We start from the raw sequence: 26693 nt of genomic DNA, 5'->3' as shown, positions 1-26693 counted from the left end.
GGGTTCTTCCTATTTGGCCTCTTTTCATACTGCACAAATTCTGCGTAATTTTGCTCCTCCAAGGTCTGCACAACAGATAATGGACTTTGAAGAGTTTGCAATCCATAATTCACCAAATATCTCATGGAAATTAAAAAACGTTGAATTTCATTGCCCTCTTTAAGAATCATCACCAATGATTTTGAATAAAGTTTAAATACAAGTTAGAAAATAATAAAAATGAATGGCTCACTGGTTATGCTTAATGTCTTTATTACTCTGCTATCAATCTTAGTGTCCAATCAGGATCCCTCGTTCCATCCTGTGAAGCTGAGTTTTTTAACTATCTGACAAGTTATGCAATATGATCCCAATGTGATTCTATTTGACTGATGTGAAGAATGAAGTAATGCAATTGCTTTCATCATCTAATCTAAATTGTTTATTTCCTGTCAACCAATTCTTTGCCATTAATTTATAGTTGACTTTTATTCATCCAGGATTAACGGATTATTCATATTTGCATTTCATGCTAAACTCCTCAATCAAGGCTGTAAGTTCAGCTTCGTTGCCAATAAAATAGGTAAGAGTTTTTCTTCCTCTGTCACACATAATTGTTCCTCTCTCCCCAGCTTTGCCTGGATTACCTATGGATGCCCTGTTGAATTTCAAACAAATCAAACAGTTTGGAATCAGATACTGGTTGAGGCTCAAGCATCTTCCTATAATGGTCATTTATCTCATGCCTTTCAACAATGAAGTAATGAACTGCTAGCAAGCAGTTATCAAAGCTTTAACTTCTATTTTTGCTGAATCTGCATTTGTAGTTTTCAAAGTGCTATAAAAGTGGAGAAAATAGTTGAAAGGATAATTGTGTGGATGTTTGTTTAATGTGCGTATGTAATTTTTTTTTCTTTAAGTGCTACAATACTCGAGACAGAGAGCTTATCCTCTGCTAATTGAATTAGCTACCTATTCTCTTGTTTGACACTTTTTTCATTTTTGCAGTTCCAAGACTAGCTTATTTCCATTTGGATGTTTCTGGTATTATTGAAACTGTGAAGAAAGAGAAGCCAAAATGCATCTTCTTAACTTCTCCAAACAATCCAGATGGCAGGTTTTGTTCTACAGAATATTATTGATAAGTTGTCTTTGATTTTTTATTTTCAACTTTTCTTATGGTTAATTGGATCTTAGAATACTACTCTTCTCAGTACTTGTTAGCAATTTATACATTAAAATGTAAGGTTTTTAAAAGAGATTTGGATCCTTCGTGAAACATTCATGGTTGATATTATTCTTTGCATGTCTTTTGACTGTTGGCTAGCATTATTAATGATGATGACCTTCTGGTGATTCTTCGCCTACCAATCTTGGTCGTGCTGGATGAAGCATACATTGAATTTTCAGGAAAAGAATCCAGGATGGCCTGGGTGAAAGAACATGAGAATCTGATTGTTTTGCGGACATTCAGCAAAAGAGCCGGTAATCAAGTCTTTCCCTGTTATGTGGCCTTTTTTTTTGAATTAAAGCTTACTTTAAAGTTGACTCTATTAATTGGCAAAAGTATGCACATGCTTTAATACAAAAAATGGGTGGATCACCATTGCTCACTAGCGGAGCACAAATCTCAAAAATAAGGGCTGGCTTAAGCCAAAATACCCCTCATCATAAAGTCTCAGTCATAGGCATATGAAAAATAAAATTGTAGTGTCAATGCTTGATACAGATAACTATCCTATGACCCATACAGCCAGGATGGAGCTGTTTCTGGAGGCTTTGCTCCATCCAGTTGCCAAAGGATCAACATCAATAATCATAGTGCCCCACCCATTAGTGAGTGGCTCTGGGTGATTGGACCCCTTTGAGATAGCAATACTCATAGTGCCCCACCCATTAGTGAGTGGCTCTGGGTGATTGGACCCCTTTGAGATAGCAATTGCCAGTGGGAAACTGTTTGTCATGTCAGGGGTTTCCAATAGATAGATTGTGTGCATGCTCCTGAACTTGTCATCTAGTCTTGTGACAAGCCCTATTGGGGTTTGACCCAATGGAGCCAGGTTGAGAAGCTGATCCCTGCCAAACAGGCCAAGAGGGTTTGGAGGCACTTTGCTCATAATATGTTGGGCCTCATGCCAATATTCAAGAATTTGCCCGTAGAGGCTCCATCTTCGGCTGTACTTTGCAGTCTGTATAATAATCTGAAATAGCAACCTTGCACACATTGGAGCTGCATCAAACCAAGAGAATTGATGTGATGATACCACAACATTAAACGAAGCACCATTTCAGGTTTTCCAGATTCAAAAGAGGGCTTCAGTTTGAAAGAGCATCTAAGCATCCTGAAATTCAATGGCCCATTGCAAACAATCACCTAGCAAGGTAGCCTGCCAAGTCAAAGAAGTAGGCAAATATTGTTGATAGACAGAGTCTACATGGGTCCGTACATCTTGAGCAAAGGAATAGAACCAAAAAAGGCATTTCAAGGTTTCTACATGTCCACATTCGGCACAGTGTGGGTTTTGCACTTGTGTTAATTTTCTAAAACCCAGCTAACTAATCTGTGAATTTTAACCAAGCAAAGAATGAAAATCTGAACTTTAACTTTTAACCCACAAATACGCTGAGTTTTCTAATTTGTATGCAGCTATAAACAAAAGGAATAGATGAAGACAATTACAGCATAAAAACAGTGCACAATAAATTTACCCAGGAAACTCCAATCTGGGGAAAACTTGCAATCTTGGTGTTTTATTGTTCAGCTCAACAAAATCTGCTTAAGGAAAAGATTACATTCAAGAGGGAAAACTTCCCTTTCTCTCTTTGCAAACCCTCTACGCAACTGTCTGCGCACTACAAACATGCACAACCTCTTTTCTGCGCACTGGTATGGACTCACACTGTCTGTACGACCTCCTCTGCGCAGTTATCTCGGCCCCTGGAGAGGTGTGCGAATGGCTGGAAGTGATCCTGGATGAATCAACCTTCTTTCTCTGCCTCTTTCACATTGATCTGAAACCCTAGAGCTGCCCTGAAATCTTCTCTCTCTCGCTGAGTTGAACACCAAGATGTCTTGTGCATAATGAACAAGTTCTACACCCTTTTTCCCTCTTAGAATTTAACTTGGGCCCACTACTGCCATGAATGGCTGAGATTAGATCTCCTTGGACAACTGAGATCGATCTAATTTTTGACTATAGGAATATTAAAATTTTCCTAACTCAAAAACAAATTGAAAATTTATATGTCTTTTGCCTTTTATCTTGCACATCATGCTCTTGTACTTTCAGCCCCGAGCAGTTAATTAAAGAAAATTCATAAAAGGCAAAAGACATATAAAGAAGGGTGGAAAAATCAAGACCGGGGCACCTCATGTACCACGATTACTCCCTCCTACAGATTACATACCCAGGTGTGGGCTTCCCCTTATCTAGCTACCCCTATGCTCCAATATGTGGCTCAAGATTGCCCTTCTCATTCCCTACTCCATTCCACTTATTTATCACTTGCCACCTCCATTAGAGGGATGTACTTTGGACATACTATCCTCTTTAAGGGCTGAAACCACCTAATAAGGTACTTGGTTAACCCCCTTTGGAGCTTGGAGACACTAGCACCAAAGCCCACCACGGAAGGGCATGCCATTGTGAAGTGCTCACTTTGTTATCCATGGTTTGTAAACTCTTTTACATGATTATTTTAATGACTGGTTGTACTGGAAGCCTAGGGGACACATTGGATCTTATGTAGGATTACAGGTGGTTTCCATTTGGGTTTGGTCTTCCTATATGAGATCCTAACCCTAGAGGTCTTCATTGACACATATGGGGTGTGCATAGAGAGCCATTGGCCTCCACAACAACAGACATCACTCCGCGGATCCTCATCGATGCTCAAAGACTACTGGCGATCCACTTTTTGGATGATGATGATATGCTTGGTACATTATGCCCAGTAGGCCCCCACAGGAGCCCCACACTCTTGACAGTTTTCCTAGGACTTGTATAATGTCATTGCAGCATTCATTCCACCAATCGAACCCTTGCAGAGGATCTATAGGCATCTCAGATTCATATGGAGACCCATGGGGTCATTTATGTGCCCTTAGACTCATTGGGAGCACCACAAGTCTACTACTTGGATAACAAGGGGCCACCCCCTTGTCCATCATATTTCGAGGAATTTATTCCTTAGTATGGCATTTCAGGACATTATTAGGCCTTTGGAGGGCTCTAGTGGAAAAATAAGCCTCATAAGGGGCCAATATTCCACAACTCGGACCCTTGCAGAGGATCTATAGGCATCTCAGATTCATATGGAGACCCATGGGGTCATTTATGTGCCCTTAGACCCATTGGGAGCACCACCAGTCTACTACTTGGAGAACAAGGGGCCACCCCCTCGTCCATCATATTTCGAGGAATTTATTCCTCAGTATGGCACTTCAAGACATTATTAGGCCTTTGGAGGGCCCCACGACATGTACACATTAATTTATTTTATTTATTTTTTATTTTTTTTTTCACGAAATCGGGTGCTGTATGTATTCAAAAAAGGGAGGGGAGACTAAGCTCCAGCAATACAGGAGAAGAGCTCATAGGATGAGCTTGCATCTGAATTACATTGAAGGATTCCGCTGAAATGTTTCCATAATCTACTTGAAAGACTCTAACACAAGTGTAAATTCGGACAAACTGGAGCAGTAACAAACTAACTTTACAAAACATCTAATCTATGCTTATGTGACTGATTTGTCGAGCAGTGGAGTTCTCTGGGTGGCTGTCAGCTTCTGCGATTTTTATGCTAGAGGAGCTGGTACTTGGGGCGTTGATCTTGTCCATCATATACCTGAGAATGTCAACAGATTCCTGAATGTGCGCACAGGTGTTTTTGAGAGAGATGAATTGCTCCTGCAGAGAGGAGATGCGATGAAGGAAGAGGGCGATGTCGGCTTCATATTTTGCTGAAATGATTCTGGAAGCAGCTTCGATTTTCTCATCCAAGAGACGCTGATGAGCTCTAACTTGCTCTAGTTCTGCCTGCAGGTCACGACAATGGAGGCAATCTTCACTGCGATCCATCCAAAGAACTTCAAATCGGACTTGAAACGATTCTGGATGAAGGCTCCCACAGGCTGTATTGACGATAATGATAACCAAAATGTTGATCAGAGAGGCAGGGGAAAGAGTAGAAGGGGTTCTCGGGAAATTGAAAGCAGAACTGAGGAGAATTCCAGGAATTGGGACAGAGTCTAAGGCTGTGTGATAGGAAGCAAGGTGAGATAAGGGAGGATTGCGCTGAGGCGAGTTGGAGAAGCTTGACAACCCAGAAAGGGAAATTCGGGCGGAAGGGAGCCTGATCGATGGAGCGATCACAAAATTGGAGGTCGAAAAATAACTGCTAATAAAGGGAGCGAGATCGGGGGGAAAAACGAGCAAGAAGAGGGGAACTTGTAGATGAGAGGGGAGCTTCCCATGATATATAGCCGGCGGGCAGAGACCCAAAGCGAGCCAGATCACGTGAAGGAATCTAGGTCGATCACGGAGTCCAAAGGAAAAGCAATATTTAGGAGATACAACAAGATCTGCTATAAGATATGAAGGTATTATCTGAAGATTGCAACAGAGGGCCTCGGGATTACAGGAGATTTCGCCGGAGTACGCTTTGACAGTAGCACAGATCATATGACATAAATAGTTTAAATAAATCATGAAAATCACGGGAGGAATTGAAACGAATCTTCATTGTTACAGAACAGGCTTCCTTTGGGCCGAGAGCAAGCATGACTGGCCCGTTTGTCTGCCTCTTGATTGATGGATCGGAGGATGTGATAGAATTGGAATTCCGTATCATGATTAATCAGAACCATAGTTGCGGGGGAGCGCCCCCCCCCGAACCTGCTCCCGAATCTCGCTTCGGGCGGGAGCGGCTCCGGAGCGCGCTCCCGAAAATTTTTTTGCGCTCCCTGCCATTTTCGGGAGCGTTGTAGGGAGCGATTGCTCCGTCGCTCCCGGAGCGAAATTTTAAGTCGGGGAGCGATCGCTCCCGATCGCTCCTGAGCATTAAAAAATCGCTCCGGGAGCGTTTCGGGCGGCATCGGGAGTGATCCAGTGGAAAAAAATTCCGCGGACTTGAAAAAAATTTAAATTTAAATTTTTTGCTTTTTTGTTTTAAAAGCCCAATGGGCCTAAAAAAATTCATTATCACTTCATTGAGTTGAGTTTGTTGGAGAGCAAGAACAAAGGAGCAAGGAGAAGCGAGGAGCAAGTGTCGAGGAGTGAGGAGCAAGCCTGCAAAGAGGTAAGTAACTTAGTAATTTAGTTAGTTTAATTTAGTTAGGTAGTAATTTAGTTAATTTAACTTAGTTTATTTAGTTTAAAAATCATGAATTTAAATTAAATTAATAAATTAAATTAATTAATCCCAATAAATTAAATTAATTAATCCCAATAAATTAAATTAATTTGCAGATTCAAAACCCTACAAACATCAAACACCATGGACTTGGCTATATTTCTTGGCATTTTCCTCTTCTTGGTCCCTTTTATGGTTATTATGGTGCTGGAGAGTAGGAAACGGAGGGGCCAAACTGAAGAGGGGGATGAATAAGCTGGAGAAAGTCGAATTGATGAAAACCTCGGTGAGGAGGAGCTGGAGGATGGTGAACATGACCCTCAAAAAACTAAACAAGACCAAACGCCATTGTGGAAATATGTTAACAGGGCTAAAACAGGGAGAGGGGGTGGAACCACTAAATTTCATTGCCCCCATTGCAACACTGATTACACAGGTTCATACACTCGTGCTAGAAGACACCTCTGCGGGAAAAGGCCATGGGATGGAGACAAACAAATAGGAATCAAAATTTGTACAGCGGTGTCAGCAGCGGATAGAGCCAAATACATAAGGGAAAATACGGAAGCCCAATACAAATCAAAAAAATCAAGGGGTTTCTTTGAACCAAGCTCACAATCACAAAGAACTCCTTCAACGTCCTCCCAAGGCAGTGGATATGGAGGCACAGGGTCATCATCTTTAAGGCGTAGAACGATATCAGATTTCCTTGATGAGGGGTGTAGGAATGATGTGGATTCAAAGGTTTACAGGTTTCTCTATGCATGTGGGATACCATTCAATGTTTTTCGCTCACCTTATTGGCACGAAATGGTTTCTGCCATAAATGATGCACCTAAAGGATACAAGAGCCCTGGGTATGACAAGGCAAGAACTGTTGGACTTGATCATGAAAAAGAAAAAATATCACATTCTTTGAATAGAATGACAAGTTCTTGGACTGAGCATGGGGTGTCCATTGTATCTGATGGATGGACAAATGTAAAAGGCAAGCCATTGATAAGTGTTCTTGCTGTGAATGTTAGTGGTCCCATCTTTCTAACTGCACATGATTACTCAGACAAGTTCAAGACTGCCATCAACATTGCAGAAGCATTACTTGAAACAATTGACCGTATTGGGCCATATAATGTCATTCAAGTCATCACTGATAATGCTCCTAATTGTAAGGCAATGAGAGCAATTATTGAGGATAAATACCCCAACATATTTTGGTCTGGATGTTTGGTTCACACATTGAACCTTCTGTTGCATGATGTTGTCAAGAACAAAAATGAACAATACCAATGGATTGGTGATTTGTACAAGAAAGGCAAACAAATGATAAAATTTATTACAAATCATAGCAATAACCATGGCCTTTTCCGCAGTCACTCGAGATTGGAGTTGTTGAAGATTGCAAAGACCAGATTTGGTAGCTATTACCTCACCTTCAGGCGCCTTTTGAAGGTAAGAGTCATTGGCTAGCATGGTATGAAGTTCACATTGGCAGGTATTAAAGGAAAGGGCTACAAATGCAGCTGATAGGTGAGGTTTTGAACTGGTGGAGGAGGCTGCTCTTGATGGTCAGTTTTGGACAAGTGTGAGGCAAGTATTGGATTTCACCAAGCCCATTTATCACATGATTCGGTTTGCAGATACAGACAAACCAGTGATTGGCGAGGTGTATGAGCAGATGGATACCATGTTGGGGCAAATAAAAGATATTGTTCATAACAGAGATCCCGACTTGTACAAACTGATTCACGATTGTGTGTGTGAACGGTTTAATAGACTTAATCTTCCACTACATTGCTTGGCGTATATCCTTACGCCAAAATACTACTCTACATCTTGGTTGGGCCAACCTGCAGCAGGGGGTGGGATTAGGACCAAACCCCATTTAGATGCAGAGGTAACTAGAGGATATTTGGAAGCATTAGAAAAGTTGGTATCTGACAGGGAGGAATGTGCAGCTGTGCGCCTCGAAATAGGCAGATACTTCAGTGGCACTGGTTTGTATGGTAACTTCCATGCAATGGACGACAGAGATAGATTTGATACTCTCACATGGTGGGAAACATATGGCGGCCAGGGACTTTTGCCAAAATTGGCAAAAAAAGTTCTTTCACAGGTTGTAAATACTTCTTTGCAGAGAGGTGTTGGAGCACCTTCAGCTACATACATAATATGAAAAGAAACAGACTCAATGAAAACTGAGCAGAAAGCTTGGTTTATGTGCACTACAACTTGAGGTTGTTGAGTCATTACTGTGATTGGGCTTATGAGGATCCCACATATAAAATTTGGGACAATCACCTAGAGGATGACAATTTGGAGGATGGAATTGTACATATTGAAGAACTGGAAGAGGAACTTGTAAGGGATGAAGATGAAGCAGCTACAGCAGCCATTCCACCTCCACCTCCACCATCCAGTAGCAATGCTCGAGGTCCGAGTCTCGTTCCTTTGTTGTCGCCACCTCCATCTACACCCTCACGTGGAGGTTCTAGTTCTGGTCGTCGGTTTGTGCTGGAGACTCCTAGAAGACCACCACGACCTGCTTATACTCCTGGAGACTCTCGTGGCAAGGGCCACATGTAGATTTACAGTTTACTTGTCTTTTTTAGTTTCTATTAGACTTTAGTTTTCATAACTGTTGAGTTTTGAGTCCTTGACTCTTGACTCTTTCATATCATAATGATATTTTTTGTAAACAATATATTACTGTGACAATGAAAATTTGAAGTTTGAAGTTGGGCCTTGGCAATTATAACTCATTGGTAATGATTGTGAATTATGAATATGATGCTTCGTGAAAGACTAAAGTTGTTTCATTTCATTTCATTATTCATGTTTCATTTTATAAATTTATAACATTTCATATCATGATAACAATTTTGAAAGCTTGAAGTTGAAACTTTAAGATTGAATTTGATGAATCATGATTCACGAGACTCAATATGTTGCAGTTGTAATATGTATTTTACTAACTTGTGGACATGGTTGATGACGATTATAATTTCTAGATGATTGATGTGATATGGTTCAATGATCAATCTATGTTTTTTTTATGTTTTTTATGTCTAATTCATCATTCTACATGTTTTTGTTGACATATATGTATTAAAAATTAAAAACATATATATTTTAAAAAATCGCTCCTGGATTCGCTCCCAAACCGGGAGCTTCTGAAAATGGTTGCTCTCGTTCCCATTTTCACTCCCGCTCCCGTTCCCAAGCAACATGGAATTTAGAACTTTGCATCTGTTGATGATTTGTTGCAAGAAAATATAAGAAGCTTTCTGCTTGCTATTCATTAAGTTGATAATGATAGCAGAGTCACCAAAGATGAGAGCTTTTTTGATTCCCTGTGTCTGTAGCTGAAGAATGCCTTGGTAGAGGGCCAGAGCCTCAGCTCTGTTGTTGGAGAGGGTCCCCAAACCCCATTCAAAAGAGACTAAGGGCTCACCAAAGGGATTGAAGATAATGCCCCCTGCTCCCGCAACGCCCGGATTAGATTTAGAGGCACCGTCAAAGAACAAGGAGTGAATGTTACTTGAGCGAAGCCAGTTGTCGAAGTCGATCTGCTTTAATCGAATTTTCCATCTGATACTGTTAGCCTTGCCCGGATTGCTGCATGAGTTCACTGTCAATGGAATACTTATCTTTTCTGTTAGATTTCTGATGAAGTCTTTTTCCTCGACCCATAGGCTAGATATGTCAATTTTTTTTGTGAGCTTAGAAGCAATTGTTTCAACCGCCAGATTTTTTGCCTTAATACAGAGATGCCTGATAGAAGTCTCTTTATTTCTAAATATCATGTTGTTCCGGGCAATCCATATCCTCCAAAGAATAGCAAAAGGGAGAGCATCCCACACTCTCTTAGCAGGATTGTGTTTCATGGATTGCCAGGGGTAACTTCTTTTCCAGTTGTTTAGAGCTTCTCCGATAGATTGCTGAGAATTCCAGATGAGGGCCATGGAAGGATTGATGCTACTCCAGCAAGAGACTGCGAAAGGGCATGAAATAAAAAGATGCTGAATAGACTCCTCTGCATCTTGACAATTAGGACATCTGGAAGGTCCCGCAATGCCTCTTTTTTTAAGATTCTCAGCCGTAAGAGTTTTTCCTTTCAAAAGAGTCCACATGAAGAATTTAACTTTAGGTATTGCTTCTGCTTTCCATACAGTTTTCCAGTGTATCCATGTTGGCGCTGGGTGTTCCTTGCTGTTCAAATGATCATACCCTACTTTTATTGTGTAGCTAGTGCCTGTAGGATCCCATCTGAAATCGTCCTTGTCATTTTCAAAGGTGGGAGCGATGCTGTGCAGATGTTTACAGAAGTTATCAAAGTTGCCTTTGAGACGTTGAGGAATGGGAGGGAAATTCCATTGCATCCAAGCATGGGATAAAGCATCCCATTGAGAAATTTGGTTTAATTTATATATCCCTTTACTTTGGAGGAAGAGTGTTATTGAGTTCATACCTGGGAGGCTGTTGATTGGCGGATTTCCCATGATTTTGTCAGTGCCGATGTTAACTTCCTTACCTCCTTTGGGCACCTTAGAGACGTTTTGCGCCATGAAGATGATGGCTTTTTTACAAAGCTTCCAAATCTTTGTGCAGTTTCTGTTGGGGATCTCAGCTTCAAGAAGATGCTGCCTTGGTTGGCTGAGGTATTTTGCCTCCAGGACTTTCTTCCACCAGGCTGTTTGGTTTTCAATGAGTCTCCATATCAACTTTCCTCCAAAAGCTATATTCATGAGGATTGGGGATCTAATGCCAAGGCCACCTTTCTCCTGGTTTTGAGTGACTTGTTTCCAACCAACCAAGTTGAATTTTTTCTTCTCATTTTTCCCTCCCTGCCAAAGGAAGAATCTGAGAATACTGTCCATTTTACGGTGGAAAGAAGCTGGAGCCTGAGCCAAGGAAAATTGATAAATAGGGAGGAAAGACCTGATTTTAGAAGCACTAGTCGTCCAACTGGATTGAGCCAAGATGTTCCCCATCTTTGGACTTTTCTTTTCATCTTGTCTAAGGTTAATTCCCAAACATCTGCCCTTACATTCCCAATACTCACCGGCATTCCCAGGTAGCTGAAATAGCCCCAATTTAACTTGCAAGGGACACCAAATATAGTGGCAATGCTTTGTATCGTTTGAGCTGAGGCATTCCATCCGTAAATGCAACTTTTGAGATGGTTAATCTGGCCCCCTGAATATCTCATGAATTGATCTAATAAGGATTTGAATCTTCGAGCTATGATTGTAGTCGCCCCTCCCAACAACAGAGTATCATCAGCGAATTGGGAGTGGTTGATATTTTTCACTCCATCTTCGAATTTAATACCAGTGATGAGACCTGCCTGCCTCTTATGGTCAAGCGCACAACTGAAAGACTCTGCCATTAAGAGGAAAAGATAAGGAGATAAGGGGCAGCCTTGTCTTAAACCCCTTGAGGAACGGAAAGAAGGTCCAGGTCTACCATTGATAAGAGGAGCAATCCAAGGGCCAGAGATACAGGCTCTTATAATATCAAGTAAGGAGCGAGAAAAACCCATTTTCTGAAGTACAACAAAAAGAAAGGAATGCCTAACCCTGTCAAAGGCATTTGCCAAGTCTAATTTCAAAATGAAACCCTTTTCATTCCTGGAGTAACTAGAGTGAATGGCTTCCTGAACCAAGAGAATGGAGTCAGATATTTGCCTGTTAGCCATGAAGCCTCCTTGGTTTTCTGAAATTAACATCGGCAGAAGAGGTTTGAGACGGGAGGCGAGGATTTTTGTGAATATTTTATAGGAGGAGTTGCATAAAGATATTGGCCTAAATCGGGAGAAGTTAGAAGGGCGGTTCTCCTTTGGGATGAGGGCCAGGTGTGTTGAATTTGTGTAGCCTCCTATTTTGCCTTTCCTCTGTATCCATTTGAAGTATTTTATGAGATCCTTTTTTATCAACTCCCAATATTCTCTATAAAAACATATTGAGAAACCGTCCGGCCCGGGTGCCTTGTTGGGCTGAAGACACCAGATTGCTTCCTTAATTTCTTCCTCTTTTATCTCTTCTGTCAGCCTTTTATTTAAGTCTGCTGTGATCTTTGTTGGCAAATGCTGCAAGAGGTCAGCGTAGGGTTCTTCCTCCCCTGTTTCAGATAGGAGCTCCTTGAAATGGTCTGAGGCAACACTTTTAATAGCTGTTTGATCAGTGTGTTGGATCCCTGCATTGTCTATGATGGCTGTTATGTTGTTTTTAATTTGCCGAATAGTAGCTTGCTTATGAAAGAAAGAGGTGTTCTTATCTCCGCTTTTCAGCCAAGTCTGCCTAGATTTTATACGCCATTTTTCTTCTTCCTCTCTTTTGATGCTGCATAACTGATTATAAAGCTTTTCTTCTTGGATCTTTTCAACCTGATGATACTCTTGATTTTCTAATGTAGAATGGAAATCTTCGATTTTGGCTTTTACCTCTCTTTTTTGTTTCTCTGGTTCATCATATTGCGTTTTGGCCCAATTTTTGAGCGCTCTGTTCACATTTTTTAATTTGCTCTCCCATATAAATCCTGGAGATCCTTCGATGTGTTGATGCCAGGTTTGCTGTATCAGGCTTTTGGCTTCTGGATAATCGCTCCAAATGTGATTGTACTTAAAGGGAAGAGGCCCAAGAGGGCTGTACGAATCAATAGTTAAAATGATGGGATAGTGATCTGAGACAGCGAAGGGCAGAATGGAGACGTTGACAGCTGAATATGAGGAAAGAAAGGAGATGTTAACCAGAAACCGATCCAGTCGCTCCATAATGTTGCTGCTACCCAATCTGCGATTATTCCAGGTGTATTTTCGGTTTTTTGGTATGATGTCAATCAGATCACCGTGTTGCATTATTGCTTCCAGCTGATTTCTGAATGGATCGGGAGTAAAGCTGCCCCCACGTTTTTCATTGGCATGTAAAATCAAATTTAGATCGCCCCCTAAGATAATATTGCCACTGTCTTCTTCTGTTATGTTCTCGTTGAGGGAATCCCAACAGGCTTCTTTGTCCCTATAATGATTGGGGGCGTAGACGTTGTAGATTACAATCTGCTGGTTGGTCTTATTGTTCCTTAACACTGTCTTTATCCAATGCTGTTCTATCACTTCAGCTTCTCTGTTCCATTCTTCCTGATTCCAGATAGTTGTAATCCCACCTGAGGCACCTCTGGAGTCGCATGTGCATCCTGTGTAATGCTTATGATGGACAATGATCTTATCAATTTCTGACTTTCTTTGTTTTGTTTCCTGCAATAAAATAATGGATGGTTGCTCTTGATTTATAAGATCCTTTAAGGCATTGATTTTAGAGGGGTGCCCTAATCCCCTGCTGTTCCATGAAAGAATTTTAATCATTTCAAAAGTGTGATTCGAGGAGTTGCTCTCCCTCCTTTATCTTTACTTGCTGTTTCCTTGTCTATTGATCCTTGTATGTATGATTCTATAGGATTCTGGAGTCCTAGAGCTATGTCTTTTTGAGCGTTCTCATCCCTATGCTGTTTGGAAGATTTTCTTCCCGGCTTCTTTTGACCATCTAGAGAAGATCCATGATCTTTGGAATTGCTTCGAGTGATTCTAGGAGGGGGAGGATCTGATGGGAGGGAGGAGGGAATGACCAAGATACGAGGAGAAGAGGGAGGCTCAGAATGAACAGGAGAGTCTTTAGGAAGGGAAAGAACCTGAAAGGGATTTGAGGAGGGAGAAGTAGGGAGGGGATTCAGCTGGCGGGCAGAAGAAAGAGGAGCTTGAGGGGAGGAGGGAAGAGGGGGAGAGGGTGGGGCGGAAGGATTGAGTGAGATGGGAGGGTTATGAGAGGAAGGTCCAGCATCATTAGGCAGCTTGTGGCTAGGGGCTGTTTTTTTCTTTTTTACCGTTTCCCATTGTTCCTCTTGCGGATTATTGTCAACATTAGAAAGCTTAGGACAAAGATTAGCAAAGTGACCGTACTCGTGACATACCTTACACTTGAAAGGGATCTGCTCATAATCGAGCTGCTGAATGTGCGACCAGTCGTCAACTTTAAGCTTAATGGCCTCAGGAAGACCTTTGCCCAGATCCACTTCAACGCAAATTCGGGCGCAGGCCTGCATATTATCTCTTGGCTCGCTCCAGTCAATGTATTTCCCGACTGCATTTCCAATGGCACGAACCGATTCGTCTCCCCAGCAATGCAATGGGAGGTGAGGGAGACGAACCCAAACAGGAACCGCGTTTGGGATATCCAGCTCCGGATCAAAGTCCGGTGTCCATTTGTTTAGGTACAACCCTCTAGAATCCATGAAGTAAGGTCCGTTGCGGAAAATCAAATCCTTGTCTTCCTTTGTCTCAAAGTGGAAGGTGAAGTAACCCTTCCCACAAAATCTGATAGAAATTTTCCCTTGTATTTTATCTGTCCAGTTCCTTTCCACCCACCTCTGAACTGTTTTTGGTGAGGGCCAGAGACCAGTAAACTGTCCTATAAGACCTTTTTCAGCAAGAGCAAGAGCAGCCATTCTTGGCAAAGTAGGAGGGAGAGAGACTTCCTGTAACCCCTCGATTTTTTTAACAAACTTGGAGATCGAAGGACGAGTTCGCTGAGGAGGGAGAGAGTTTATCAGAGCCGAAAAAGCCTGCTGTTGCGTTGCCTCCTCCGGTGGAGCCTCCGGAGGGGCCATCCGAGCTGATGAGGAACAAACTCAAGTGAGTTAAAGGGGCTGGCAGGCAGGAGCCTTCAGAGAAACGCCGGTCCAGAGGGGAACAGGGCATAGGAGCTCCGGGAGCCCAGCAGCAGGGCTGCCAGGCGAGGGCAAGCTGGGAGCCTCAGGGCCGAAGGAGGGTAGGACGCGGAGGCAGCGCGCGCGCGAGTTCCACGATATGTACACATTATTATTGGCCCCTTATGAGGCTTATTTTTCCACTTGTGAGCTAGTTTGGTGGGCTTGTCACCAATAAGGGTTTTATTTGCATATTATTTTATGATTAGGGGCTAATGTAGGCCCATAGGCTAATTCGAACTCCTTAGGAGGCTATATATTGATGTTGGATACATTCATTTGGATCATCACTTGACTTGGGATCTCTCTAATCATAGAGAACATCATATTTTTTCCTTGGAGGATATTTTTGGGATATGGATGAATTAATGTATGGATTTGGGCTATTTTTCTTGTCTTGGAGCTTTGTCTTGCAAACAAAATGCTGGTTGGATATATTCTATAACATTGTAAGTAAATTTTGATGTTATTCTTGTTGCTGCATACAGCTAAAATTAGGGCTAGTCGCTGCATAATTGAAATGTGGAATTAAGCATGTTTTAGCTAATTTAATGTATGGGCCAATGTTATATGAATGAAATGTTTTAGAGATTATTTGTCTCGATAAGCTTGCATCATTTGCTTTGAAGTATAAATGCTTGAAGGTCACTTTTCTTTTCTTTCTCTCAACATTGGATGAAGCAGACTCTCCGGGCCTCCTTGATCAAGAAGCCAAGTTCTTCCTCATCATCATCCTTGACTCCATATTCCCAAGTGAATTAGGCACTGATCCCTCAAAAAGGGTGATCATTTTAACTCTCTTTTAGGTCAGCTAGGGCATCAATTTCCCGGGAATTGACCCAAGGAAAAATTTCGATCTCCTACAAGCTACGATGCTGGTGGGTCCCCTCCCTCTTCTCCAAATTTGAGGCAATTCTAACGGTGGAATCTCTGGGAATCCCATGCCTTAGCTTTATGATTGAATTTTGCCTAGGCATCCCCTAGGCTAGACCTCAATAGAATCAATTCAACTTTTTGAAGTAAGTATTCTTGTTTGGTCCTTTCCTTTCACCTTGTCCAGGATAGGAACATCATTGGTTGATATATTCCATCCCCGAACTTGGATTGGGTCCACTTGGCCCCATGTGGTCCCACTTCTCAATAAAGATTATTGGTCAAGGACCATTTGGCAATCCAAGTTTCCCAAGGATTATAAGGATTGAGAACCTCGTCTATAAGGCTATTCCTTCTCTTTCAACCCTCCAATCCTCATCCCTTACCTCTGGAGGACCAAGTCCCTTGCTTAAAGAGCAAGCAAGTTCCATTCTTCACTCCATCCTTGGGAAAGGGTTTCTGGGGTCACTTTCCATCTATCCATTGACATACACTTTACAAGTGATTCCTACACTACCGAGACTCCTCCCATTGGTGAAAGTCCGTAAAGATCAGGGAGACTCAGCTGTGGTGATAGTGGGGTAAGCCTCCACTATTGCCCTTAACCTAGCAATTGCCCTCTTAGGAACCCCTTTTAGGTCCCCTGCTGGTTTGAGTGGTAACAGAGCCAATATGAGATTGTGCACCATTTTCAATCTATGCATGAAAGTTCTTGAATGTTTCAAAAGCTTTAGATTTGTTTTTCAACAGATAAACCCAACACATTCTGGTGTAGTCGTCAATAAATGTCATCATATATTTATTACTATTTACAGAAGGAACAAGCATTGGGCCGCATAAATCATAATGAATTTGTTCAAGTTTTCTATGTGCTCTTGATCCAGGTGGATATTGGGGGCCACCTGCCAAGTCCACCTGGACCCCCACCATTGTCTTTCTCAGCATTTTCAGTTTCCTTAATTGTAGCACAGTTTACTATTTTTAGCAGTTTTTCGGGTCCTGAACTTCCGGAGCCATTTTGAGGCCCTAAACGACGTTTTTTTGGGAATCTGGGGCAACATGGGTCCATGGACCGATGTTGCCTCCCAAAGTGGTAGTACTCGGATAGATCTTTCTAACGAGCTATTGTACGCGTCAAACGGAGGTCATATGCCAAAGTTACGACCCCGGGAAGTTGATGTACCAATTTACCCCCAAACGGGGCCCACAGTTTGGCGTTTCATCTCCTAGGGTTAGGTTTTGGAATGTTAAGGGTTTTCCATTGTTTCTCAACAATAAATAGGCCTTCGAGCCTCATTGTAACACAGTTCAAAGGCATGTAGCCATCACATCTCTTCTCAGAGATAAGCTACCATCGCCCTAGCTAGTTTATTTCCGTTTCTGGTTGTAAGCATTTTTCAGTATTTTTCCATTAATGAAATGAAGTATTATTTCCGCTGCATCTTTGTGTATATGGTTATCTCTGTAATTTGTTGCGTTCCTGTTTAAATCCGGATCAGTGGTATCAGAGCGGTCTGCTTTTTCTTTGTTTTTCTTTGCATGTCCCCAACAAGGTCGGGATATAAGGAGTTAGGGCTTGAACTGGTTGAACCCTTGCAAGACCAGCCTCGCAAATCCCAACGGCCTCCCATGGCGGACGAGAAGAAAGACGAGGGGGCAGGAGATCCCATCAAAATCTTGCTCGAAGAAGCCCTCGAGTGACAACAGAACGCGATGATGGACAGCTTTGCCCAGATCCTTCAGCGGCTACCCAGAAGCAACGCATCGGCTTCCAGCAGCTACTCTGGAAATGCCACACCCTTTAAGGTACAAGTTAATTTTGAAATCCCCATATTCGAGGGTCAGATAGACGCAGATGCCGTAGATAAATGGTTAAATCTGCTAGAGGGTTATTTTTCTGTTCATGAATTTTCGAGTCGGGAAAAGATTGTTTTTGCTCTTCTCAAAGCAGCCCCCCACGTCAAGGACTGGTGGGAAACCTACTGCAAGCAGAAGGATGAAAGTACTGGCTTACTATTTTTAGCCGCACCCACCTGGGATTCGTTCCGAGATGCCATCAAGGAGCAGTACTACCCTGTCGGAAGCTATGAGGATGAATACATAAAGTGGACCACGCTGCGGCAGGGAAGGGACCAAGACGTGCCGGAGTTCACCAATCTTTTCCATACCCTTCGCACAAAGTTGGGTATCAAGGATTCAGAGCAACATTTGATACTCAAATACCGTAGCTGCCTGCATAAGTACATCCAGGAAGAAATACAGTTCCTAAACATCCCCTCGCTCGGCGCAGTATACCGATATGCTGTCAAGGTCGAGCAGAAGTTTAAACAAAACAAGCGAGACTTTGGATCTGCAAATCCAAAGCAGGGGAAAGGTGCCCCTAAACCACAGAACAAAGGACAAAGCCAAGGCGGGACAACCCAAGACAGCCAGCCGAAGCCGCAAGCAAAGAACAGCGCCGCGAAGCCGAGAAAGGACACTGGAAAATGGTGCGAGTTCCATAAGAGCTCCACTCACAACACAAGTGAGTGTCGGGCCAAGCAGTCACTGGTGGCTGAGCTAAAGGTTTCAGAATCAGATGCATGTTCCGACTCTGAGTCAGAACCCGATAAGGGGTATGAAAAAGGGTAGCAGATCATTGATGCGGATCCCAGTGCCACTGTTGCTACCGCAAAGATCCAGAAAAATGAACCCGAAGATCCAGAGGAGGAGGAGCGTCTCTTCCACTCCCAGATGTGGGTAAAGGGCTCCCCGATACAGTTCATTGTTGATAGCGGGAGTCAAAAGAACCGCATTTCGGCAGAGGTCGTGAAGCGGTTGGGCTTACCGACCACAGCACATCCACAACCATACACCATTGGGTGGCTTCACCAAGGACGAGATCTTCGCGTGAGCCAGCAGTGTCGCCTTCCATACAACATCAAGCCCTTCACGGATGAGGTATTGTGTGACATTGCTCCCCTTGAAGTTTGTGATGTATTACTAGGACAACCATACTTGTGGAAGCGACATGCTGTGTATGAATCAAGGCCCGTGCTGTTATTATTACATTGGGAAATAAGTTGTTCAGGATACCAGAGGTAGCACCACCTGCCGCCATCTCTTTGATTACTGCAAAACAATGCAGTAAGATCATTTCCAAAACCAGGAAATTTGTTTTCCTGATGATACGCCCTCAAGGAAAGAAGAAGACAGTGGCCGCGGCCTCCAAACGGGGTCCCTCTGCACGACAACTACAGATGGACAAGGTTGTGGAGGAGTACGAGGACATCTTCACCTCCCCGGCAGGGGTTCCTCTGCACTGTCAAGTCAAGCACTCCATCGATCTGACCCCAGGTGCGCCGCTACCCAATGGACCAATTTATCGGCGCTCCGTTCTGGAGAACGATGAAATCAAGAGGCAGATTCAGGAGCTCCTGCAGAAAGGTCATATCCGTCCGAGTTCATCGCCCTGTGGGAGCCCGATCGTGTTGGTACAGAAGAAGGATGGGACGTGGAGACTCTGTATTGACTATCGGGCGCTGAACAAGATCACTGTCCGTAATAGGTACCCGATCCCGCGGATTGATGACCTCCTAGACCAACTAAAGGGGGCGAAATATTTCAGCAAGATCGATCTGAAGTCAGGATATCACCAGGTACCAATTGAACCCTCCGATGTGTGGAAGACTGCCTTCAAATCCAAGGAGGGCCTCTTCGAATGGTTGGTCATGCCTTTCGGATTGACGAATGCTCCTGCAACCTTTATGAGGCTAATGGATGACATCTTGCGGCCATTCACCAACTCCTTTGTAGTAGTATACTTGGATGACATTCTGATCTTCAGCCAGAGTTGGGAAGAGCACCTCCACCACATCCGACAGGTTCTCCAAACACTGCGGCAACACAAGCTATGTGCCAATTTGGAGAAGTGCACTTTTGGCATGACCCAGGTTCAGTATCTGGGATACATCATTGATGAACAGGGGGTGCATGTCGATCCGGCCAAGATCCAAGTCATTCGGGATTGGCCCTCTCCAACCACTCTAACAGAGCTCCGCAGCTTTCTAGGTCTTGCCAACTTCTACCGCAGGTTTGTGTTGGGGTTTTCTCATATTTCTTGGCCCTTGAGTCGAGTCACCAAGGGCGGGGCGAAAGCAAAATTCTTTTGGTCTGAATCTCAACAAAAGGCATTCAGGAATTGAAGGATCGCCTCTGCACTGCACCAGTGCTCGCGTTACCAGATTTACAACAACCATTTGAGGTCGAGACAGATGCCTCTGACTATGCTATTGGGGCAGTCCTTACTCAACATGGACATCCAGTGGCATATCACAGTGAAACACTTTCAGACACAGTCCGGAAGTACCCCACTTATGATAAAGAAATGTATTCCATTGTACAGGCCTGCCGACAATGGAAGCATTACATTTTGGGGAAGGAAACGGTCATCCACACAGACCACCGACCTCTGCAGTTCATACAGACCCAAGGGAAATTGCAGAATGATCGCCATCAGAAGTGGTCTACATACCTGCAACAGTTTCACTTGAATATCAAGTATAAAAAGGGCAGCACCAATAATGTTGCAGATTGCCTCAGTCGACCACCGATCATGGCGCTAACCACCGTGCTCAACCCTTGTGGGCACGAGACTGCTGATTGGCCACTTCTCTACAAAAGCGACCCAGAATTCGGCCACACATACCAGACACTGTTGGAGGGTCGGCATGTTGCAGATTTTCACCTCCAGGACGCCCTATTATGCCACCTCGGTCACCTCTGTGTTCCTTCAAGCGAGCGTGCCAAGATGATTTGGGAAGCACACTACAGTCGGGCTGCTGGGCATTTCGGGGTCGAGAAAACAGTGGCAGTACTGCAAAATTATTTCTATTGGCCGAATCTTCGACAGGGTGTTGGGAAGTACATCCGATCATGTACTGCCTGTGCCATTGCCAAACCGACCATTAAGAAGCATGGCCTCTATACCCCGTTGCCTACCCCTAGTCGACCTTGGGAATCCATTTCCATGGATTACATGTCAGGCCTCCCTTCCACTAAGCATGGAAATGACTGTGTTTTTGTGGTCGTCGACAGGTTCTCGAAGATGGCCATTATGATGGCCTGCAAGAAGAATATCACAGCAGAAGCCACTGCTAAACTCTTCTTTGAACGAGTGTGGGTGCACTTTGGGATCCCACAGTCTATCATCTCAGATCGGGACAGTCGGTTTCTCAGCACATTTTGGTCTAGCCTCTGGTCAATGCTGGACACCAAACTCACGAAGTCCACAGCCTTCCATCCTCAAACCGATGGCCAGACAGAGGTTGTCAACAGGATGATTGTGCACATTCTGCGCATGTATAACTCAAAGCATCCACGCACATGGGACGAGAGCCTCCCCTATGTTCAGCATAGCTACAACCGAGCTCTTCACAGCTCCACTGGCCATAGCCCTTTTCAGGTGGGTTTGGGATTCCAGCCACTATGCCCCATTGATGTGGCCATGCCCCTTGCAGCTACTCACATGAATTCAGCTCATGTCCAGTCCGAAACAGATAAGGCCACCAGCTTCATTGAGCGCATCCAACATATTCGCCAGCAGGTCCATGACATTCTTGAGAAATCAAATGCCAAGTACAAGCAGCGACATGACCAACACCGGGTGCCACACAAGTTTCAGGTGGGCGACAAAGTCTGGTTGCATTTGCAAAAGGAACGCCTTCTGGAGCCTATCGGAAATTGAGACCACTCCGATATGGTCCTTACACCATTACTAAGGCTATGGGAGACAATGCATTTGAGCTCAGCATTCCACCATTCCTTGGCCTGCACCCAGTGTTCAATGTGGACCGCCTTCGGCCATACTTTCCACCATTGCTAGACACATCCGACATTGCAGAACAACTCAAACCCACAGAATTAAATCCAGATTGCAGGGAACAAGCTGCAACTGATCGGATCATGGACACACAGATCAAGAACACTCGCCAACAGAATATCCAACTGTATCGAGTTGTCAAAGCAGGCCAACTCCTTCAGCAAGGCAGGTGGCTCACCAGGGAACAAGTTCAGCAGAAGTTTCCTCATCTCATGGAGGAGCTCAACGCAATGGGGACCATTGCTTCCTAAGGGGGAAGGAATGATCCAGGTGGATATTGGGGGCCACCTGCCAAGTCCACCTGGACCCCCACCATTGTCTTTCTCAGCATTTTCAGTTTCCTTAATTGTAGCACAGTTTACTATTTTTAGCAGTTTTTCGGGTCCTGAACTTCCGGAGCCATTTTGAGGCCCTAAACGACGTTTTTTTGGGAATCTGGGGCAACATGGGTCCATGGATCGATGTTGCCTCCCAAAGTGGTAGTACTCGGATAGATCTTTCTAACGAGCTATTGTACGCGTCAAATGGAGATCATATGCCAAAGTTACGACCCCGGGAAGTTGATGTACCAATTTACCCCCAAACGGGGCCCACAGTTTGGCGTTTCATCTCCTAGGGTTAGGTTTTGGAATGTTAAGGGTTTTCCATTGTTTCTCAACAATAAATAGGCCTTCGAGCCTCATTGTAACACAGTTCAGAGGCATGTAGCCATCACATCTCTTCTCAGAGATAAGCTACCATCGCCCTAGCTAGTTTATTTCCGTTTCTGGTTGTAAGCATTTTTCAGTATTTTTCCATTAATGAAATGAAGTATTATTTCCGCTGCATCTTTGTGTATATGGTTATCTCTGTAATTTGTTGCGTTCCTGTTTAAATCCGGATCAGCTCTGGAATGAGAATCATGAAGTTGTGCTTTCCTAAGATGCAAGCATCACATTGCATAAGTTTCCTAGGAATAGTAGGCAAACCAGTAACACCATTTTTCTTCAACAAACAGAGGCTATCATAGTTCAAGTGTCCAAATCTAGCACGCCATGGAAATTTACCTTCATCATAGCGAGAACTGTATGAAAAGTTCTGTGCACAAACAGAAGTTCCTTGTAGCTTCAAAAGTCTTTCTTCTTCTATACCAATCATGACAAGTGAGTGATTTGATGCTTTTTTGACCTCAACCTTGCCATCAGAGATGTGAATGGAGTGTCCTTGCTAGCGGATGTGGACCAAAGACAACAAGTTTCTCCTCAACTCTAGGAGATAACTCCAGGAATAACTTGTTGATTTTCATTAAGATAGCATATGACTATATACAAAGAGAGGGAGACTATTGGGTTTCATCTCCCAATGTCTCTTCATCTTCCAACTTCTCTTATTTTGCTTTTTACAATATGTACATAGGATTCCTAATCCCAAAGATTAGGTGTTCAACAATAAGAACTATGAATGCCAACCACCTCATATTCTCTATGAGATCATATCATGTTAATATGTAGAAGAGTTCAAGGCATATTGTCTACATGCCTTCATGTATCTTTCTAAAGGAAGAGTTTCTTCTTCTTTTATCATGCTCAAGAGATAGAGCATTCTACCCATTCTATCTGCAACCATATGATGACATGACTTTATCTATCTATCAAATATATACATACCTCTTCCTTCATGTGGCCATCTAGACTTCCTTCGGGCAACTTCCTTTCCTTGCTTGAAGATGAAAGTACTTCAACCAACTTGTCATGCTGCACATCTTTGTCATCATACCGTCATCCTTTTAACTTGTAGATCCCACATAATGTGGAATGTAGACCATCTGCGAGACACTTGCTTCTTCTTAAGTAGAGGTGAATCTTCTAACAAAGATTCCAATGGAGGATCTTAATGATCCTCATTCTGCAAATGCTCCTTTCTAATGATGATGATGTATGATGATCTCTTTATCTTCTATCTTGCTAGATGACTTTCTCCAACCATATAGATTGCTACTTCGGTTGTCCTTATATGCTTCCAATGGAGATGCCATGAGCTACTTCCTTTATATCAGGATGATTGCTATAACCATGTAGACTTTCTACTTTAGCTATTCTTCCAGGCTTCTGAGATCATGTCATCTCTATCTTGCTATATGCATCTCATACTTGTGATGTTCTTTATTCTCCTCTATAATTGGAAAGAACTAAGTGAAGGAGGTTATCTCAATCATAGTAGAGATCTTTCACTTCCTCCTTTGTCTTCTTCTTTTTAGGTTTTTCTACTTCTTCGGTGATATGGGCTTCATTTCTTTCCTTTCTCTTCTTGTTGTCCTTATTGAGTTTAGGACAATTCTTTTTAAAGTTCCCATATTCATTACAGTCATACCATTGTATCTTTGACATATCGATATTGTTCTTTTTTCGAGGATCAAACTTTCCTTTTCTCCTAGGCATGGCAGTGTTGTCGCACAGAATGTCTAGGCACCGCGACAACGGCTCAGATCAGGGGCTTTCACCCTGATCCCCAATCTCTCCGTTTAAGATGTCTCCCAACAACAGGCTAAGGGTGTTAGACCCTATGAAAATGGAATGAAGGAGAATTAGTTGGGAACCAACCAGTTCGGGAGACATAGTTAAGCGACCAAGTACTTGATTTAGATTTAGCAAGACTTATAGGATTCAATTAGATTTAAGGAATTGATACCAGTGCCTTATGGAGTCAAATATCTTGCTAGGAAATTTAGGATCAAATAAATGATTTGCTGCTTGAATGAATAACTATCTTATATGAAATGCAAATCCTAAAACTAACGTGAGATGCAGGAATCTTGTTTAATTTTAGTTAAATGCCTAAGTTTTAATCCCTTCGATCCTTTCTATATTGAGCTTGATTCTTTAGTAAGTGGCAAAGAGAAGATAAGGTGAAGCACACTAAGGTGTGATTAACAATACCTCTCCTGAAAATCTAACATACCCTGTGCCTCCGGCGTTGCAGAGAGCTGTGGCTTTGACGACTACAAGGTCACCGTTTTAAGTACTATTAAAACCATGCTTCTCAAGCAAAGATGGATGGGTACCTATCTTTCTATTGACCAAGCTTAGTCTTGGAAGTAAATTTGAATTATGCAAGGCTAACTTAATATGCAAATGCACGAGATGAAGATGAGATGAAGTTAGACTCAAGGATTGAAAGCGCTTATGCTACGATTTGCTTCAAAGTTTATGAACCAAAAACCTTTAATCGCCTAAATAAATATTCACCTTACTAGACAAAAACTGAAAGATAAGCGTCTCAACAATATGCTTACAATATCACAATACAATGCCCAATTAAAGGACAAGCTAATCACTTCAATTTATCTAGAATTTTTCAAATGCAATTATAGCTCAGAGAGAACAAAAGCTTCTTCACAATTTAATATCAATGCTAATAGATGCTAAAAAATACTCAGTTTAGGAAACGAAAGGTATGCAATTTACCACAGTTCCATGAAAAAGTATTTAAAAATTACTTGAAGAATTCTCAAAAGTTTAATAGGCAATAAATATCCTAATAATTCAAGCGATTAAAACCACGCTTAGAGTTAATTAGACGTCAAGCATAAAATGTTCAAAACCCTTAGCATGCAAAAACTTAAGCAATTAAAGTTCAAAAATTTAATACCATGAAGAACCATGAAATTCCAACGCTAAACACTTAAAACAATTCATTTTCGTAAGTGATCCAAATCCAGAAAAAATTATTGTTTTTCTATAGTCAAACTTCAAAGATAATTTAAAAAATATTTAAATGTGTTTTGACTATAGAGATATTTAAATTTTTTTAACACCACAAAATTTTCCCTTTTAAAAATTTTAAAGTCCCAAACCCCTAACACAAAAAACCCAAAAGGAACTTTAGGTTAAAAATTTAATTATTCCTTCCGCAATTTTAATGTGATAAAGTTCATGAATGAAGAAATTTTTTAAAGGTGGCAAATATGAGAAAAAGGCTTAGTTAATAGATTGACACTGACCTCTAATTTATAGATGAAATCTCCAACGGCTAGCTGGCTTGATCCCTGTGAAACTAATCTCGATCGTTCATAAAGATTTAATTAATATTTAATCATCACTGTCGAAATTATTTATTTTTTGAGGAAAAATCGAATTTTTCATTTAATTGATTTTTAATTAACTCAAAATTAATTATTTTGAGTTAATTTCCTCAAAAAATTCACTTTGACTTAACCACCAAGACCCAAGGGTCCAAATTTTTTTCAATATTCCCTTCACTGGAGATGTTCAAAAAATAATTTCTTTAAAACCCATGAATTTCACCATTGGAGAATTTAATTTTACCTAGGACACAAAATTAATTAAATTTATGGCTTAGGATTTTAATTTAATTTTGCTAGAAAATTTAATTAATTGACTTATGAGGGGATTAATTATTTTTCCAACCCTCTAATACTTAGCCATGGTATCTAATTATGAGGGACGATGCACTAAATATTTTTTACATCAAGATTTTACATTTTAATACATGGAGGGGGAAAACCCATTTGTTATAGACCCTCAAAAAGTACCAATTTCTGCGACACAAAATATAATCCAGTAGACCAAGTGAATTGTAGTAAAATAATCTAGCCAATTAGCTAGGATTATTCCTAAATCACTTTTACACAGACTTGATTTAAAACTGACTCGTCTAAGATATTAGCGATAAAATCCACTCTTGCTTTGGAGTAAGAGTGGAGGGAAAAACTCTGCCGATCATTTGCGTTTAGAGACACAGATGAATCAGTGAGACAAAAAACTTCCTAGAATGAAGATCGTCACCAAAACCATAGGTTTACCTAGGCTGTTACATACAGAGACGACCATACTGAGATTATTTACATTTTACATATGTAGAATGAACTGAC

The 26693-nt window shown here is 42.1% G+C and overlaps 1 protein-coding gene across 4 annotated transcripts in view; it reads left to right on the top strand.

Moving 5' to 3' along the window:
• LOC149146420 (histidinol-phosphate aminotransferase, chloroplastic-like) overlaps nucleotides 1-26693 on the top strand; it is a 121786-nt gene that overhangs the window by 46436 nt on the left and 48657 nt on the right. For all 4 annotated transcript variants that reach the window (XM_089447567.1, XM_089447568.1, XM_089447566.1 and 1 more), the window contains exons 6-7: nucleotides 988-1096; nucleotides 1307-1464. In XM_089447567.1, the coding sequence (XP_089303693.1) occupies nucleotides 988-1096; nucleotides 1307-1464 (267 nt within the window). The remainder of the gene's footprint in view (nucleotides 1-987; nucleotides 1097-1306; nucleotides 1465-26693) is intronic.

Source organism: Pinus tabuliformis, chromosome X (assembly GCF_031772625.1).
Source record: "Pinus tabuliformis cultivar Carrire ecotype Pingquan chromosome X, CPIR1, whole genome shotgun sequence".
Classification (NCBI taxonomy): Eukaryota; Viridiplantae; Streptophyta; class Pinopsida; order Pinales; family Pinaceae; genus Pinus; species Pinus tabuliformis.
The sequence above is the reverse complement of the archived record's forward strand: the minus strand, read 5'-3'. Positions and strand labels throughout refer to the sequence as shown.